This window comes from Toxorhynchites rutilus, chromosome 3, assembly GCF_029784135.1.
Source record: "Toxorhynchites rutilus septentrionalis strain SRP chromosome 3, ASM2978413v1, whole genome shotgun sequence".
Classification (NCBI taxonomy): Eukaryota; Metazoa; Arthropoda; class Insecta; order Diptera; family Culicidae; genus Toxorhynchites; species Toxorhynchites rutilus.
In genome coordinates this window covers 193,024,759-193,043,796 of record NC_073746.1, presented here as the reverse complement: position 1 = coordinate 193,043,796, position 19,038 = coordinate 193,024,759, and the positions used below count along the sequence as shown (strand labels likewise).

The window sequence follows — 19,038 nt, the reverse complement described above, 5'->3', positions numbered from 1 at the left end:
GAAAATCAGGCAAAATTGAGTATTTGTCAGGGAACGTGCCAAAAAATCTGGGAAATCCTGAAAATCAGGAAAATGGCATATCTACCCACATCTGTTGGAATTGGTGCTTCCAAAACATCTAGTGTTCAGGTAAACGAAACATGGGCTGGTATAAATTTAAGTTGATTTACACGAAAGTAACTATGAACGGAGGATTAGCAGTTCCTGTCTTTCCATTTCACTACTTTGAAAAGGTCTTGGGATGTCCTTACGTAACGAGCGAACCACTCGGCTTAATATCTGATCAATATATTCTGCTTTGACGGGATATCCGTCGATCGCTAGGTTATTTCTATTCCTATCTATTCCCCTGCATACTCAATTTTCTTTTGTTTCCAGTTCCGGGTCCCTTGTTTTGAGTTTTTCATCCAAGTGTCCCTCATGATCATGAGGAAGTATTGAATCTGCTAACTCCCGAGAAAGAGGGGCAATCCAACGTTCAACTCAGTTGATAGCACTGCGTGCTGGAGCGTCTGTAGGAACTAATATTGCATCAAGATTCAACTGATTAAAACGATAAATCGAAGATATCTATCACTTTTGTAAAACGAAGGTTTTCGTCTGGTCCTCCATCTAGATTATTTCTGATTACTGGCTTGATTATTCCTTTATACCAAATAATCTGGAATTCAGAAAGCTTGCACAATTGTTAAAAATGAGCTCATGAGAAAATGCGTTCGGAGAACAGTGTCTTCCTGAACGAATTGCAACGTACATTGGACCACTGTATTAAACTGATTCAGCATTACCGAAGTGCCCTAGCTTTATTTTGCATCCTGCGATAACAGCCGGAATAAGCTTATGTTTAGCTGCCAAGACAAAATCATGATTCGGTAGATTGCACCTCTTTCGGTCGCAGAATCGAAGCTAGCTGCTCAAGCATATAGGAGCGCGTGAATTTATTTAGGAATAAAAATGGGATTTTATTACGTGACGATCACGGTTAAGCTATATTTTTTATATTTTTTTTTTCGTGAAAGCTAAGATTTTTATCAAATAGAAGCCAATGAGCAGACAATGAAAGAATATTACACTTACGAAAGAATTGGATTTTGTTTTCGTAATTCTTGATAGTAGAAAAATTAATTAAAAAAAACTCAGCTTTCAAGAGAAATATAAAAACTATAGCGCCCTTGGTTCCGAAACCATGTAAATTATAAAAAACAAATATAACGAATAATTACCAAAACAATATCCATTTTTTCCCAAGCGTAATATTTTTTGAAGAAGACTAGCTCATTGAAGTCATGGATTTTTGACAAAAAAAAAACAGGAAATAGTTGATTTTTCGGTTTACCCTTAATTGGAAATGGGCACCCTAATGAAAACATAAGAAAATACGGATCTAATGTTTTGCGATAAGAAACAAAACTACTATGCTACTGGAACGTGAAGGGGTTAAGCAAGTTTTATATGTGTTGTACCGGATCGGATTCGGATCCGAGGTACTGAAGCTCTGGCTTCTATGGATTATGGCCCTTCGTGGAGCATATCAACGACATAGTTGATGTCAAGTTTAGCTACCTGCGCATCTCATCTGTGAGGAAAGCATAAAGAATGTTCTATTCAACATGGTGCCAGACCCTTAAGAAATGATTGCCCATTGATGGTAAGAAATTTTAAAGAAACTAATTTGCCGATACATCGTCGATTGTTCCAACAGTACACGGGTCGACCGCGTGTATGTAAAAACTGAATCGTGACTAAGTGCCTGAACACTATCCGACTCAACCATGCAAAACTGCTATCCAAGGAGTACGTACGCTATACAATAAGTTTGGAGGGAAATATAAACAGAATTGGTTGTTTGGCATTTTTTCCGTATACATATATGAATGAAAAACGGCATAGCGACAATACGAATAACGAATATAACGAATTACTGTCGTCTCAAAATTTTCACGAACAAACGTGATGAGTTATAGGGACTTTCAACTTTTCAGTTCACTCGCCTCTAAATTAATTCTACTTGCAATGAATCACGTAGTCTGCCTCAAAGCATTGAATTGACGTTTCACGGGATTCGGTTAATCTCTTTACTTACAAACTCACAAATGACTTCAATCGAATTCAAAAAGTGTTTTATTCAATCAGTATTTGAAAATCAAACGGCGTCACCTGTTATCGATCGGTAATATAGGATTGTTGAAGTTCGAAATTATTTAAATAAAGAAAAACAATTTTGGGTAGAATGAAGTTCGCCTAATTAACATATGAAACTTAGCACTAAAAATAATTCAATTCAACTATTTTACCTGTACACATACGGTCCAACTTCCTCAAATGTCATTTTGTCTGCATCCCCTCTGAGATATTCCCTTGCATTCGTTACATTGAACAAGTATATTTTGACGTATAAGTCTACTGGCGGTGTTTTCCATAACTCGAATATTTCACCTCCCTTTTCAAAAATCAGCTTCTGAAATGAAATATAATATAAAAAAAACTATGACTATTTCTGCTTATATTGAAGAATTATCTGGAAATGCATTGCATAAGTTGGTCGAACTTCGTATCAGATTCTTTCCTCTTCCTCATCCATCATTGAGAAACTCTATTACTGGTCGCAAGCCCGAAAATGGACAGCGTTGGAGTCAAAATTTAACCCCAAACTCTGTAAGTTTGTGTGGGTAATCCCAATTACAGAAAATAGTACTCTTTTACTAGCGGAATCTGTTGGGGCCAGGGCACCCTTTACAGAATTTTGCTCTTACTGTGTTGTAGCAGAATACTGGCACAGTGGTTCAGTATTCCCTTAAAGACAAATGAGTAAAACGGTGAAGGGATCGGGATCCACTAATTAAATCAATCTTTGCTGAATCGATCTTCGAAAAATCGAAAACTTGTTTCTCAATTTACCTGCTTATTCTATAGAAATGTGGTCTTTTCTTTAATTTCACATTTATCTAATCAAACACCAGGCTTTTTAATTTGTTCCTTAGCATGAAGAAAAAAATTTAAAGTCAAATAAAAAACATTTTCCAATCCTTCATCTTGTGCCATCAGGGAATCATATAATTGAAAAAGCATTATTAGAAATTGTTGTGCTCCCGTGGCCGAGTGGTTAGCGTCAAACCTAGCATGCCGGGGGTTCGGGTTCGATTCCCGTTCTGGTCGGGGAAATTTTTCTTCAAAGAAATTTCCTCTGACTTGCACTGTGGTCACGCGTATTCTAGAGCTTGCCACTCAGAATGCATTCAAGGCGTGTTATTTGGCATAGAAATCTCAACTAAGTACTAATGAAAATGACGCAAGTAATATTACATTGAGACGGCGGAGTTCCTCTAGGAACATTAGTGCCATATAAGAAGAAGAAGATTATTAGAAATTCAACAACTGGTATCTACCCAGAATTCATCTGACAACGATCCCATAAAAGCCAAAGTGCACTAAGCCGGGTTCAGACGGTGCGAGTAAACATACGAGTCGGGCTAGTCAGTTACTGCAGTGTAGCTACCGACACCGTGTAAACACATCATGCCTGTTAGTGTCATGTGTGATGCGGCGTGCGAGCTACTTCAAAGTTTTTTGAATTTACTCGCACTCGCATCCCTCAAAACGTCAAAAATAGAATTTAGCGCTCGAATCAGGGATGCCAAATGTAAGGAAATGTCTCTATTTTTAAGATATTTGAAAATATGCGAAGGTATTTATAGACTTGAAAATTATTGGAAAAACAAATAAAACCCTCATATTTTCCAAACGAAATCGATGTTATTTTGTTATATTTGCTGACGGGGCACGTTTTCTTTTTGAGATAGTTGTCTTGAGAATCTCACATATAGAATCATTATCAGGCACAATTTTCCTATCTTAAAAATAGAGACATTTCTTTACATTTGACAACCCTGATTCGAACGCTGAATTCTGTTTTTGAAGTTTTGAGGGATGCGAGTGCAATTAAATTCAAACAACTTTGAAGTATATCGCACGCCGGATCACACATGACACTAACTAACATGATGTGTTCACATGGTGTGAGTAGCTACACTGCAGTAACTGACTAACCCGACTCGTATGTTTACTCGAACCGTCTGAACCCGGCTTCACGTCTGTCATGTAGTCGAAGCCGATTCTCGATTTTAGCGCCAGTTTTAAAAAACAACCTTTCGGCTGGAATTGATGTCAATGTCTGGTTCAGTGATCCTATGAGCCACTGGTTACAATACACCCCTCAATAGCTACCACTGGTTCTGTCACTGTCAGCATTTGTACGGAAATAAATCGTAGAAGAAGCGATCCAAATGTTGAAATTATTATTAAAAAAATTGTGAGGTGGTCTTCGATGTATACTGAAAAACAAATATACAAAAAAATCTAAGATCAAACAAATCGAAAACTAGAAAAATCGATTTTCTCGAAGACAAAAGATTGATCCAAAGAATCGCAACTCAAAATCCAGATGTCTGATTGAAATATGATGTTTGATAAAGTTTTTGGAGAATCAATGATATTAAAAACTTCTATATCTCATAACACGCCCCTGGATATGGAATTCACTTCTAAATTCAAAAAGTTTGACGAACGTCATCCCGTCCAAAATAATTTTTTTGATATGAATTCTTTCGACCCAGTGCCGAAAATATTCACGTTCACGACATTCAATGTTAATTAGTTAAGTTAATTTTTCATTTACATCTTCATTCTGGTCATGATATTCGTTACGTCGAAATTGAAGATCATTGAGTGTTAATGAAAATCAAAGCATAAAATTCAACGTCAACCAATTGAGAGTGGAATCGTGTGGCCATTCATCATACAAAATGATGAATATCGTATTCCGATATTCCGATGCTATTTTGGAAAAGAAGATGATGTTCATTAGAAACGGCCCTGGGAGACCAAAAATTGAGTTAGTGAAGTGGAGTTAGACAAAGAAAGTGTTAGAACCTAAGATCGTGTTCGAGCGAAATGGCGGTAGTAGAAGAGCATAGAAAGCGGAAATGACAACGGCCTCTCACGCGAAAAGTCGCGAGTTCAATATCCACTCCCGACATTTTTCCAAAAATGGAAGTGACAAAAATTGTTGAAAGTTACTATAATACAGTATAAAAACAGGATGGGTTATATCTATGGTATAACCGCAAAGGTGACGTAGAACTATCGTTGATTTAGAGATCATTTGTTTGAAGTTGAATCTGAATTCATTCTGAAAGAATGAATATTTGGGGGACTTCGAAAACGAGAGCGTTACGTTGGAGGCACAAGGTTCTATGCATCCAATATTGGATACGGAAATATCCTACTGATGGGGAAGAATAATCTTCAGAAGCTATCCTGTTAATTGCGATTGATTGAAAAATCACAAAACCAAATGTATTTGGTCACAGTGTTACATAGATAGAAAACATTAAAATAAACTCTTTCACATGAATGTAATTTTAAATTCCCAGAGAAACTGGCAGATTATTTTCAGTAACGATTAGATATTTCCACATTTTCCGATACGATACTGGAAGCCCACCAGTGGTTTATGCTAACTCGATAACCATCTGTTAATAACACTTGATTGAAAAATATTTGGTCACAGTGTTACATGGATAGAAAACATTCAAATAAACTCTTTCATATGAATGTATTTTTAAATTCCCAGAGGAACTGGCAGATTATTTTCCGGATCTTTCTCGATGCTGAATGGCATCCAAACGGAAAGAATTCCGTGTGTGTATGTGTGTGTGTAGCGGCTGCTTCGATGGTTACCTTCTCTTCTCCTGAAGGATAGACTTCTCTGTGCTCCCTCACAGTTTCGAAAAAACTGCTTGCGTTTCAGGACAGATCTCGATCCTTCGTCGACCAGCACCCTCAGCAACGATGTTGTCTTGTCGATGTCCTCACGAAAAATGAATGCGTCTCACCACCAGAATATCGCTTAAGTATGCTTTTTGTGCGTGATTGAATCGAGAGAAGGCGTGGTTTACGATGGCAATTTGGAAGGCAAACTAGAGGGGAATGAACTCTCTGAGCTCGGAACATTCGGCGACTGAGCAATAATCGATTGTGGGCGCATACAATATTGGATACGGAAATATCCTACTGACAGGGAAGAATAATCTTCAGAAGCTATCCTTTTAATTGCGATTGCTTGAAAAAGCACAAAACCAAATGTATTTGGTCACAGTGTTACATGGATAGAAAACATTAAAATAAACTCTTTCACATGAATGTATTTTTAAATTTCCAGAGGAACTGGCAGATTATTTTCAGTAACGATTAGATATTTCCACATTTTCCTCGATACTGGAAGCCCGCCAGTGGTTAATGCTAACTCGATAACCATCTGTTAATAGCACTTGATTGAAACATATTCGGTCACAGTGTTACATGGATAGAAAACATTCAAATACACTCTTTAACATGAATGTATTTTTAAATTCCCAGAGGAACTGGTAGATTATTTTCCGGATCTTTCTCGATGCTGAATGGCATCCAAACGGAAAGAATTCCGCGCGTGTATGTGTGTGTGTGTGTGTGTGTAGCAGCTGCTTCGAGATCTTCCCGGGGAACCGTTTGTGGTATCACTCTCCTCCTGATGGATTCCCTTCTGGCCTAAGGTGCACAAACAGGCTCTTGGTGACACCGTTCATTCGCGCTTTCATGATAAACGAAGAGTTTCACCACAACAGCGACAACATGCTCCAATCGCTGTTCAATTTGAACTGAGTGGATTTCCGAGAAGCGCTCACTTATATACCGATTGGTGATTTCAATAACCTGTTTTCAAAGCAATTTTAAGACTATTGAAACAAGTTTTTGGGTCAGAAAGTAACAAGTATAGAAGGCGTAGACATTTTATCTTTCGAATGAAGTGTTTATCATACCATTTCGTTCAGTTGTTTAGGAGCTATTAACGCTCAAAATCTCGGTCTCCGGCGTAACGCTTTCGTTTTCGAAACTTTGATTTTACACCCCGGTATAGAAATGAAAGACGTAGTCCTACGTCAAAAAGAAAAAAGAAACGGAAACGGAACGCTCAACGCCGTTCAACGCTGAACGTCGCTCAACACCGCACAAAGGTCAACGCTCAACGAAATTAATGTTGCCTTTTCCGTTTTACTGGATCTTTCTTTCTTTATAAATATCGAAATCAAACAGTTTTTCAATAAAAATTCACTGCAAGCGATGAATATTAACTCAATGTTCGTGATTATCACCTGAAACTATTGACAATAATGAAAGTGCCTGAATGCAGGCTTTTCGATATTCGTTCATGCTGTTTCTTTCAATATACCAGACAAAGTTCACGCGTCTTGACTTTTGTGTTATACTCATTATGACAGATATGGTGTTGAGTTTCAACAGAGGAGAATTCATGCGACACTGGGAAAAAGCAAATTCCTTCATTCGTGAATAAATTTTGATAATTTGTGGCACTGTTCCGAACATTTCATACATTTTCTTACCGAGCGAAAGTTCGTGGGTTCAATCGCAGAACTCTCCATTGATTGATCTTTACAAATTCCATTAACTATAAATTTCCTATTACTTCTACCAAAGCTCACCACTATAATATACGAGGATCGTTCAAAAAAAAAAGTTTCAGTGCCTCAGAAATCGCGGAAAAATAAAGGCAGGATAAAAAACAAGGTGATTTTCGTAATCTACGTTTTATTTTCTATTTATCTACATAATCGTAACGTTCGAGGCATTTTTCATAGCGTGGCACGAGTTTTTCTATTCCGAGAGCGAAGTGCGTAGCGTTCAGCTTTTTGAAGTACGATGTAACTGCGTCACGAATTTCTTCAGTGTTATCGAATCTTCGACCGCCGAACGCCTGTTTCATCACCGGGAATAAGCGATAGTCGCAAGGGGCGAGGTCTGGGGAGTAAGGAGGATGCTCGAACACAGTCTATTTGATTTTTTTCAATTGCTCTTGAGTTACACTAGTCAACTCATCTTCACTCACATGCGTGGAAGATGAGTTCTCATGTGGGAGTACATACCATGAGTAAATTATGTCGAAGTGCATTTTCAAATATTATTGGCAACCCTTTAGAATTGACCAACCAGCAGCTGGTCCGAAAACTGGTCCGAAATCGACCCCCTATTGTCTGGTCTTGTCTTAGGATTGGGGTAACCATTCCCTATATATATTATTTTTCTTGAAATCTGAGGTTTTCTAACATAATATATCCAAGAATCAGATATTTGTTTTTTTTTCGTTTTTGAATTATGATTTATGAAAGTTTAAATATTTTGGTTGCAATGGCTTAATGGACAGAAAATAGTAGCATTGGAATTCCATTTTTTTTAGTGTAATATTTTTTCAAGAAATAACAACTCGTTTGATATGTCGATCATCTGAATCGGTTCAGTAGTTCAAAAGTAATGAATTTTTGAAGAGAATGGGGTAATTTAATTTTTTGAAACATCGGTTAATTAGAATAAGCAAACCATAAATTTAAAACAAAAAAGAATACCTTCCTTTTGTACTTTTTTGTACGTACCCTTGGGCCCGAAGTCACTAAAAACATTAAAAAAATAGATCCAATCAATAATTTCGAAAATAAAATTCTATTCCTTCGCAAATGTAATACGATGTTCATTCAATTTTCTTCATTGAAGAAAATTAGGTCATTGGCTTCAATTTGATATGTCGATCGTCGAAATCGGTGTAGTTGTACAAATATTATAAATTTTTCAAAAAAGTCATTTGGTGGAAAAAAAATTTTCTGACCACCCTAAAATGGAAACGACACCCTAATAAAAAAAATACGGGTCTAATGTAGTGTTAAGTAATGTTGTTATATAGAAATGCAAAGCATTCTAAACGTACAAATGCAGTCATACATACGCTTGGAAACTAAAATAAAATATAATCTGATATAGGAATATTTTATTTATATTGAACCTATTATCTTTTTTATTCTTCATTTGAAAGCAGTAATACCATGGACAGACATACAACTGTACTAGCGCTGTACGTGTACAGCGTTGTACAGGTACCACGATAGCATGACACACATACTTTGATTGTACATTGTACCGCATGTCAAACTGACAATCAGAAGTTTGACCATTTTCCACCAAATATTTCAATGAAAAGGGTTTTTATTTAGCGTCTGAACTATCAAACACAACAAACAAGTTTACAATTTGAGTTATGACCTCAAGAGAAAGTCAAGGAAAAGAAGGTTTACCAATTGTTTTTATTCAGTTTGTTCATGCTATCCACCACTAACCGTCTATGGCGCTGCGCACAGTACAACTGTAGCCATGTACAGCGGTAAAATAGGTCGGTACAGGTACAGCGATTGTACCGAGTTGCTTGCATGGTTCTAGCGCTGTACATGGTGACAGACATACAATTTTCGAAGTACAACGCTAGTACAGCTGTATGTCTGTCATAAGTATAAGATAACGATAAGAAATTAATGTATAATTTTCTGTTTTTGTGGACAAAACACATATAAAAATATCGTACAAAACGGCACGAGTATCATGAAAAATGGTTTTAGCTACACAATAAAAAATATATGAATTAATAGGGACCGCATAAAAATGGTTCTAAATACAGGGTGGGCCATTTAAAGTGGAAGCATCTGGCAACCCCATAACTTTTGACAGAGATGTCAGATTAACAAATGTCATACCGCGTTGGAAGCGTCATTTCAGTACAATTTTAACCATTGCACAATACACACCTAAACAACGCGCTGAAATTGTTCAGCTGTACATTCAAAATAACTTCTCAATTGTGTTAACTAAACGTGCGTGGAAAAATAAAAATAAAGTTAAAACATCGCCTGGAGACAACACTATACGTCGATTATATGCCAAATTTATATCGTCTGGTAGTGTTGGTAATGCCAGTCATCTGTCCAGACAACGACCAAGGCGTTTCGACGAGAATATTGATGCCGTTCGAGCCAGTGTTGCAGAGACTCCATCGACATCAGGTCGCCATCGTTCGCAAGAGTTAGGCATCGCTCGAACCACTCTCCGACGCATAATTCGTGTTGATTTGAAAATGTTTCCGTATAAAATTCAAATGGCTCAACAACTTAACCTATCTGACTTACCACGTCGACTTGATTTTGCGAAATGGACCATCGAAATGGCCAAAAATGAACGTGGCTTTTGGCAAAAAATCATAATGTCTGATGAGGCGCATTTCAACTTGAATGGAGGAGTGAATAAACAAAATTGTCGGTTTTATGCTACTGAAAACCCTCAATTCATCGAAACGCAACCTCTTTACGACCAAAAAGTTACTGTGTGGTGTGGCATTTATGCCGATAAAGTCATCGACCCGTACTTCTTTGAAAACGAAAATGGAGCAACGGTAACCGTGAATGGGGAGCGTTATCGGACAATGATAACCGATTTTTTATTGCCATTTGTTCGTGAAAATGAATTAGACAATTACTGGTTCCAACAGGACGGCGCTACATGCCATACAGCGGCTGCCACGACCAAATTATTGCGCGAAATGTTCCCCGGAAGATTAATATCGAAAAACGGCGATTATGACTGGCCACCGAGATTACCTGATTTGACGCCTCCTGACTTTTTTTATGGGGATATTTAAAATCCAAGGTATATACTGGTAAACCAAGGACCCTGGCTGCGCTGAAAGACAATGTCCGACAAGAAATTGCTGCCATATCGGCCGAAACATTGGGCAAAGTGATGGAAAATGCCGAAAAAAGGGCACATTTTGCGGTCAAGGCCAGAGGCGGTCATTTACGAGATATCATAATCAAAAAGTAGTTAGAACAAATCTCCTTGGATCAAAATAAATGAATTTCAAAAAAAAATTTAAAATTCCACTTCTTTACTTTGCTATTGCAAAAACAAATCCTTCCACTTTAAATGGCCCACCCTGTATTAAAAAGACGAGTGGGTAATGTCGGGGACATAACCGGAGTGACGTAGGACTATACAAAGGGGACAGCTTTTGCTAAATATATATTTTAAATATATTGTTTTATTTTCTTCTCCTACGTGAATACCTACCTATCTAACTGAAGAATGGATTAGTTTACTGTTTACTCTTTATGAACATGTTGTTGATGTTGTGTTTTTGCGTTTTTTTTACAAACATTCTCAATTTTTTCTCACTATCTTATAGTTGCTTCTTGATATTTTTCTGAAGGCTTTGTACTTATTCAATGTTCAACGCCGGGAATCTTTTGGCGTATGCACATATCGTACAATCAAACTGATGGCTATGATAGGGAATGCATAGTGGTCCTCAGCTCATTCACTATCATATATTTCACTATTGAGCACATTACCGTACCTTAAACTGTGGATTCGGAAACGAATGAATTGTACGATTTGTAGTTTAAAATAAGAACAGAGCAGCAGGAAATACATAGCTCATCATGTTGCTCCTTAGTTATGTTTCTATACAATGCAGATGTAACCTCAGTCAATTTTCAACATCAGTTATCAACCAAAGAAAGCAGTTACCGAGAACATCGTGAATGCCATCCTGCATACAATGTGTTGTAATTTTAAGCCACTTTCAATTCGGGAACTATGCATGGGTTTGTGAAAACTGAATGATCAACTTAAAAGACCCCAACCACCAATAAGTTCAAAAACAAGCATAAACAAAATAAATCAGTTCATATCATATATCATATTATGTCACTTTAGAATGCATTGGTATTGTGAATAACTTTTAATAACTCTTCTTTAAAAGGTTTAATGGCCCTGAAAAGCGCCGTGTTTTACGGTGGCTGGTTTTGCCACCAAAGCAGTCTGTATAAACAAACTTTTTCCTTTTTCTACCTGCTGCCGTTTTGCGATTGCGTTTGCCACTCGCTGAAACTAGTTGTTGCCACCGAACCAAATGTGCTCTGTTCTGTAGGCGGGTTTTCTTATTGTCGTGAGCAGCATTGCAAGCCAACTCGAGCACTCCGCCGGCCGAAATTCTATAACCGCTATTAGGTATACTGGTGCTCCGGAACCAATCCGTTGATGCGATGTGATGTGAAACGATGCCATACAACCACACTGATTTACGGTTTGAAAGAGAATGATATATTTTTCAGCGGATCCGCGCGTTTTGTACTTTAGCGGTACACGCTCACAGGATAGAGACAAATCGGCAGACTCAGCCAAAGGGGCGAGTCCAACGAGACGAACGAATGAGCGTTAAAAGGCAGCGATGGCAAAAAATTACATTCTGTTGGTTACTGATCGAAAAAGGGAAAATTTTACGTCTGTCAACCCCCCACATTCATAATTTGCTGCATGGGCTCAATCCAACAGATGCAGATCGCCAATATAGAAAGAAACAAATAATCCAAATAGAAGGAAAATAGATAGGAAGAAGGTGAACAAAACAAGGGTTCGCAAGAAGAACACAAAGGAAGACAAAATAGGAGGTTTATAGAAAGAGAGTTGGAAGAAAAACGGCCATTGGATCGGTCGAAATAATAATGTCCTGTTAATACATTATGTAATTTAATTGTAAATAAATATACGAGTTGTGAATGAATTGTAAATAAACGGACTGTAGTGCAATCATAAAGTTGGTGCTGTTATTTGGCGGGTACTCACCCCCCAAAAATAATAAACCCAGGAAGGAAAACCCCGACAGTTCCAGGTCGAAGAAATGCAGGATAGGGTCCTGCGTATTGGCATCGAACCAGCTACCAAACATTGGTCCTTCGAACCGGACACACGAAGGTGTTCTGATCCAAATCAAATCGAGCGAATTGCAACAGCGAATGGGAGATTCGCCATTGTTTATCCCACGAAACAATCGAGGTTCCGGCAATTCACAAGCAATTCAGCTAAATTCCACACAATAAATAACCGGATTCAAAAATATCCACATCATACTGGCTCGCACTACAGAAAATTCCGACTGGACGAAAGTCTACATCACTACAATGTCCACACCAAGACGGGTCTATAGTACTAGGTGAGGCCGTTTCGTCACTAAGTTGGTTAGAGGAGCGGTATATGAAAACAGTACGGAAGAAAGCAGAAGGGGAATTATTTGCTTGAAGCGTGAAAGAGACAGACTGATCACGAGCGAGCTTTTGCACAAGCGTATTGTGTTTTGTTTACAAACAAAACACAGTAGATTTCCAAGATGGCTGCAGAGTGGTTTTTGCACATTAGCCCACCTTAGGATCTACTTCTAGGCGCCTTGGTCCACACCAAGATGGTGGAGTTAACAGGTGGCTCGTAATTTACACTATTTAGAAAAGACGTATGAGGAATGGCAAGACGAAAAGTTTGGGTTTGTTTATGTTATTACTTACGTTGGTATGGTTACATTTGATTTCGTCGAAGGTATTTGAAGCAGTATAACAAATAAGCAGTTGTCGTTGAAAATAGTAACCTAGTAACCTTTATGTATATGCTTCCTCCAGCTGGCTCGGCTAATGGATTCAGGGAGTGCTTTGATCGTGGTACCGCCAATGGCGCATAATTTGCAGCTTTGTTTTTTGTGCTGGTTCATAACGACAATCAACCGTGCCGGCGAAACTGTAGTCAATGTTTAGTGTTGTTTGGATACCATCTATGTAAATAAGTTCAAACTTACGGGATACGTCCGAACGGCAATTCTGACATTACGTTTTACCTTCCACTTCACTTTCCTTGGTCCACACCAGGTTCAAAATCCTGGTTGTCCAGGTAAATAAACAGATAGTTTATGTCCAGCCGATGCTGGGATAATTATTGTTATCTACACCGCGCGTTTGTTTATTTACATTTCACAACACGAGAAACAACGGAATCAACGCACACTACCAAGGACGATTCTTCAATCACACTAATTACACAACCGCCAAGGAAACCAAATCTACGCAACAAAGACGGCTCGGTGTGTGCACTAGTTTTTATCACTGATGTCATCAATTACAATCAAAGGGCATGATGTGTAAACAAACGCATTAAAGGAACAACATAACATTTGACGTCATCGAACAATACCGCGTCATCAACGAAAACAAAGGCATATCAGATCCATCGAGCATACTTGGTCACAACCGATACGTGACCTCATCAAAACACTGGGTACAATTCCTGGTTCTCCAGGTAAAATAATACACAGTATATGTCCAGCCGCTGCTGGGCTAAATTTTGTTATCTACACCGTTTTGTTTATTTACATCAACACTACCGAACCAACCGGAGAAACATAAACAATACGGGATCCACGCACGCACAATATCAAAGGCAGTACGGATGATTTATTCGCTGGAAATCAAGGTCAAAATACGGAAACATCAGATATTAGGACTGTTTGTTTACCAATCCCAATCGCACTATTTCGTCATCACTGGCACCAAAGGACGAAATCACAACCTAACACCAAATAATCGCATCGCACACGATCACCGCTTACCGTAGAAATCGCCGCACATCGGATCCCTTATTTTGTTAAGGTCAGTTTATGAACCGTATATGTCCAGCCGAAACTGGAGTTTGTTATTGTTTATTACATCCACGCTTTCCATCTTGCACACTGGTATTGGTTTGGCATTCGATTGAATATTTTGTGGAATGTGTAACCGAGGGGCACTCAAATTTGGAATCTACACATTTTATTATTGAGGAGCAGCAGATGTGATTCCGATGTTCAGCCGGCACACTGCTTTTGGATACTAGTACCAGCTATTATTTCGTAGGTCAGTTCACAGTATATGCCCAGCCGTGGCTGGTGTTTTTGAGTACTACATAATTTGTATTTCCTGTCCTACGAAACAACTTTGGGAATCATGGCACCAATCACGCGGAATACTTCACTTAAGGCGCTTCAAACGAGGTTGAAGGCTCTCCTGGGAATGTTCGACGATATTTACCGTTTTGTCGACTCGATGGGTGAAGACACTCCAGCGACTGCAGCTACAGTTCGTCTAGAGAAAATGGACGAATTATGGGATCAGATCAACGACGCAACCATGGAGATCGAGATGCAAGACGATTTCGATGACGATAACGAAATCTACTCCAGAAAACGATCGGAATTTGGCGATCGTTATTACAGGGCGAAATCTTTGCTTCTTGAGAAGGTCAAGGAGCCGGAGGAGAAGTTGAACCTTTCAAATACCAACCAACAACCAACTCATGAGGACGTTAGACTCCCACAAATCAAGTTGCAGGCCTTTGATGGCAACATTGATGAGTGGTTGAGCTTTAGGGATCTGTATTTGTCATTGATTCATTGCAAAACAGACTTACCAGAGGTAGAAAAATTCCACTATTTAAAGGGGTGTTTAATAGATGAACCTAGGTCGTTGATAGATTCACTTGCTATCACCAAGGCGAACTATCAGATAGCGTGGGATGCGGTGATGAAGCGGTTTAATGATAGCAAGATGTTCAAGCGTAGACAGGTGCAGGCCCTTTTCGATTTGCCTAACGTTGCAAGGGAATCGGTAGTAAAGGGTGTGTCACATCAAATTGCATCACGGAAAAAACGCTGTAGAAATTCGCCCAGTAGACCGATTCTTTTGAAAATTTTAGACAGTAAAATAAAAACTATTAAACAACTTTTGGCATTTTCTTTTTATTCATACTTCGAGCCCAAGCCCGTATGCTCGCACCTTCCTCTTTACCCCGTCCATAAGGTTCTGTACAACGTCAGGTTGTAGTTTTTTTTTGAACAGAAATCCATTTTCTCTTGAAGTCCGCCTCCGGTTTGACAACTTTTGGGTTCTTCCGGAGGGCCTGCTTCATAATCGCCCAATATTTCTCTATTGGGCGAAGCTCCGGCGCGTTGGGCGGGTTCATTTCCTTTGGCACGAAGGTGACCCCGTTGGCTTCGTACCACTCCAACACGTCCTTTGAATAGTGGCACGAAGCGAGATCCGGCCAGAAGATGGTCGGGCCCTCGTGCTGCTTCAATAGTGGTAGTAAGCGCTTCTGTAGGCACTCCTTGAGGTAAACCTGCCCGTTTACCGTGCCGGTCATCACGAAGGGGGCGCTCCGCTTTCCGCAAGAGCAGATCGCTTGCCACACCATGTACTTTTTGGCAAACTTGGATAGTTTCTGCTTGCGAATCTCCTCCGGAACGCTGAATTTGTCCTCTGCGGAGAAGAACAACAGGCCCGGCAGCTGACGAAAGTCCGCTTTGATGTAGGTTTCGTCGTCCATTACCAGGCAATGCGGCTTCGTCAGCATTTCGGTGTACAGCTTCCGGGCTCGCGTCTTCCCCACCATGTTTTGCCTTTCGTCGCGGTTAGGAGCCTTCTGAACCTTGTATGTACACAGGCCCTCCCGCTGCTTGGTCCGCTGGACGAATGAACTTGACAAATTCAGCTTATTGGCGACATCCCGGACCGAACTTCTCGGATCACGTCTAAACTGCTTAACTACGCGCTTGTGATCTTTTTCACTGACGGAGCATCCATTTTTGCCGTTCTTCACCTTCCGGTCGATGGTTAGGTTCTCGAAGTATCGTTTTAGTACTCTGCTGACCGTGGATTGGACGATTCCCAGCATCTTACCGATGTCCCGATGTGACAACTCCGGATTCTCGAAATGAGTGCACAGGATTAATTCACGACGCTCTTTTTCGTTCGACGACATTTTTCCAAATTTACGAAAAATTTACAGTGAAGCATGGCCAACGTGATCTATACACTCTTATCTGATTATAAGCGAAAGCTGAAGATATAATTCCTTAAAATTAAATTTCTACAGCGTTTTTTCCGTGATGCAATTTGATGTGACACACCCTTTAGATTTACAGTAGCTGTTAGAGTCTTTCGAACGTATCCTTCAAACATTGGACCAGTTGATTCAGCCAGCCGATTACAAGGATTTGTTGCTGTTAAATTTATTGTGCTCACGATTAGATCCAACCACACGCAGAAGCTGGGAGGAGCATTCTGCCGCTAGGGACCATGACACAGCTGTAGATTTGACGGAATTCTTGCAAAGGAGAATAAGAGTGCTCAGTTCACTTCCCGATGAGTGCGTCAAGGAAAAACAAGATTACGGCCAACAATTCAAAAGGAGAATACCTTCTGTCAAAACTAACCATAACGCATTGATATCGTCCTGCGGACAATGTTTAGCTTGTCCAGGTAGCCCCCTACTTTACCAATGTCCGAAGTTTAAACATTTGACAGTATCCGCTCGCTATAATCTGATCCGTACACTATTACTATGCCGTAATTGCTTCCGGAGGGGGCACCAAGCAGCCGACTGCAAATCGCGATATGTATGTCGCAATTGTAAAGAGAAGCACCATACTTTGGTGTGCTTTAAACCTCCTAATTTCACAACGAACAAGAATTCATCAAACCAAAGGGATGTTCCACCAGAAAACAGGAAAGCCTGAATAGAATCAAATGGTGAATCTTCGAACATTTCTGCAACGGTTTCAACATACTCGACGTCAACCAAAGAGTCCTCGGTTTTACTAGCTACAGCCGTCATTCTTGTGGAAGATGATCAAGGGATCATATATCCAGCAAGGGCTTTGCTAGATTCAGGATCCGAAGGGAACTTTATGTCGGAACGGTTTTGCCAACTCATGAAACTCCAAATGTCTACAGCAGAAGCGACTGTTCTCGGTGTTGGACGAACAAATACAAGGGTGAAACAAAAGGTTATGGCAAAGATCAGATCGAGAATGGAAGAATATTCGTGTGAGATGGAATTCCGATTGCTTGATAAGGTGACAGGTAATCTACCAACCTCGAACATTCGTGTAGGAAACTGGAAGATACCACGAGGTGCAAAGTTGGCAGATCCAGCGTATTTAAGATCAAGCCCCAAAGATCTGATTCTTGGTATTCAACACTTCTCCAACTTTTTCAAACCAGGAAAACAAATCCATATTGGTGATGGATTACCAAAGATGACGGACACGGTATTCGGATGGGTGATTGCAGGAGCAATCAGTACTCAAAAGGCTACTAACAAATACGGTTGGAATATTGCCGCTACACTTAAAGGGAAAAGGTTTGATGGGAGATCGAAGATGAAAGAGTCAATCAAACATCACAAAACTCGTCTGATGCAAAACACAGGTCACGGAAATTTGTTCCAAAAATTCGAAACGCAAAACGATGGACTGTCATTGAGCCCTACATGGAGAAGATTACCACGACGAATTTGGGAATCTAAGAGAAGTTTGCCTGCCGAGAGAGCAGGATTTTTTTGAATGGAACCAGAATTAGAATTATACCGAACGGAGAAAAAGGGCCAACAATAATTTACAGGGGTAGATAATTTGAAGGTGTTCGATGAATGGAATAATTGGGAAACTTGGAAGAGAAGGAAACAATATCTTGATAAAACAAAAACAAACCTGCAACAAGGATAAGAATTATGGATTTTGGGAAATGGAATACATAAAAGAATACATAAAGGACAGAAGGGATCAAAGGATTAAGGCTAGGAATGTAAAAAAAAACAACATTTTCGGAGGGCACCCAATCCAGTACGCGAGAGATTTTTTTTATCTTTTTTTAGAAATTGGACAATTTCAGCGCGGGCGAGGATGTTGGTTACTGATCGAAAAAGGGAAAATTTTACGTCTGTCAACCCCCCACATTTATAATTTGCTGCATGGGCTCAATCCAACAAATGCAGATCGCCAATATAGAAAGAAACAAATAATCCAAATAGAAGGAAAATAGATAGGAAGAAGGTGAACAAAACAAGGGTTCGCAAGAAGAACACAAAGGAAGACAAAATAGGAGGTTTATAGAAAGAGAGTTGGAAGAGAAACGGCCATTGGATCGGTCGAAATAATAATGTCCTGTTAATACATTATGTAATTTAATTGTAAATAAATATACGAGTTGTGAATGAATTGTAAATAAACGGACTGTAGTGCAATCATAAAGTTGGTGCTGTTATTTGGCGGGTACTCACCCCCCAAAAATAATAAACCCAGGAAGGAAAACCCCGACAGTTCCAGGTCGAAGATGTGCAGGATAGGGTCCTGCGTATTGGCATCGAACCAGCTACCCAACACATTCATTACGATTTGTTCGCTCGTTGGATTCACATGCAGGCTAAAAAGGGTCCTTTTCAGGATCACAAAATTATCTTTAATCTAAAGAGTTT

The 19,038-nt window shown here is 39.4% G+C and overlaps 1 protein-coding gene across 7 annotated transcripts in view; it reads right to left on the bottom strand.

Annotated features, from left to right (window-relative positions):
- LOC129780409 (scavenger receptor class B member 1) overlaps positions 1-19,038 on the bottom strand; it is a 288,806-nt gene that overhangs the window by 70,710 nt on the left and 199,058 nt on the right. For 6 of the 7 annotated variants that reach the window (XM_055788666.1, XM_055788665.1, XM_055788668.1 and 3 more), the window contains one exon: positions 2,295-2,458. In XM_055788666.1, the coding sequence (XP_055644641.1) occupies positions 2,295-2,458 (164 nt within the window). The remainder of the gene's footprint in view (positions 1-2,294; positions 2,459-19,038) is intronic. The other variant, XM_055788667.1, reaches the window with a different exon arrangement.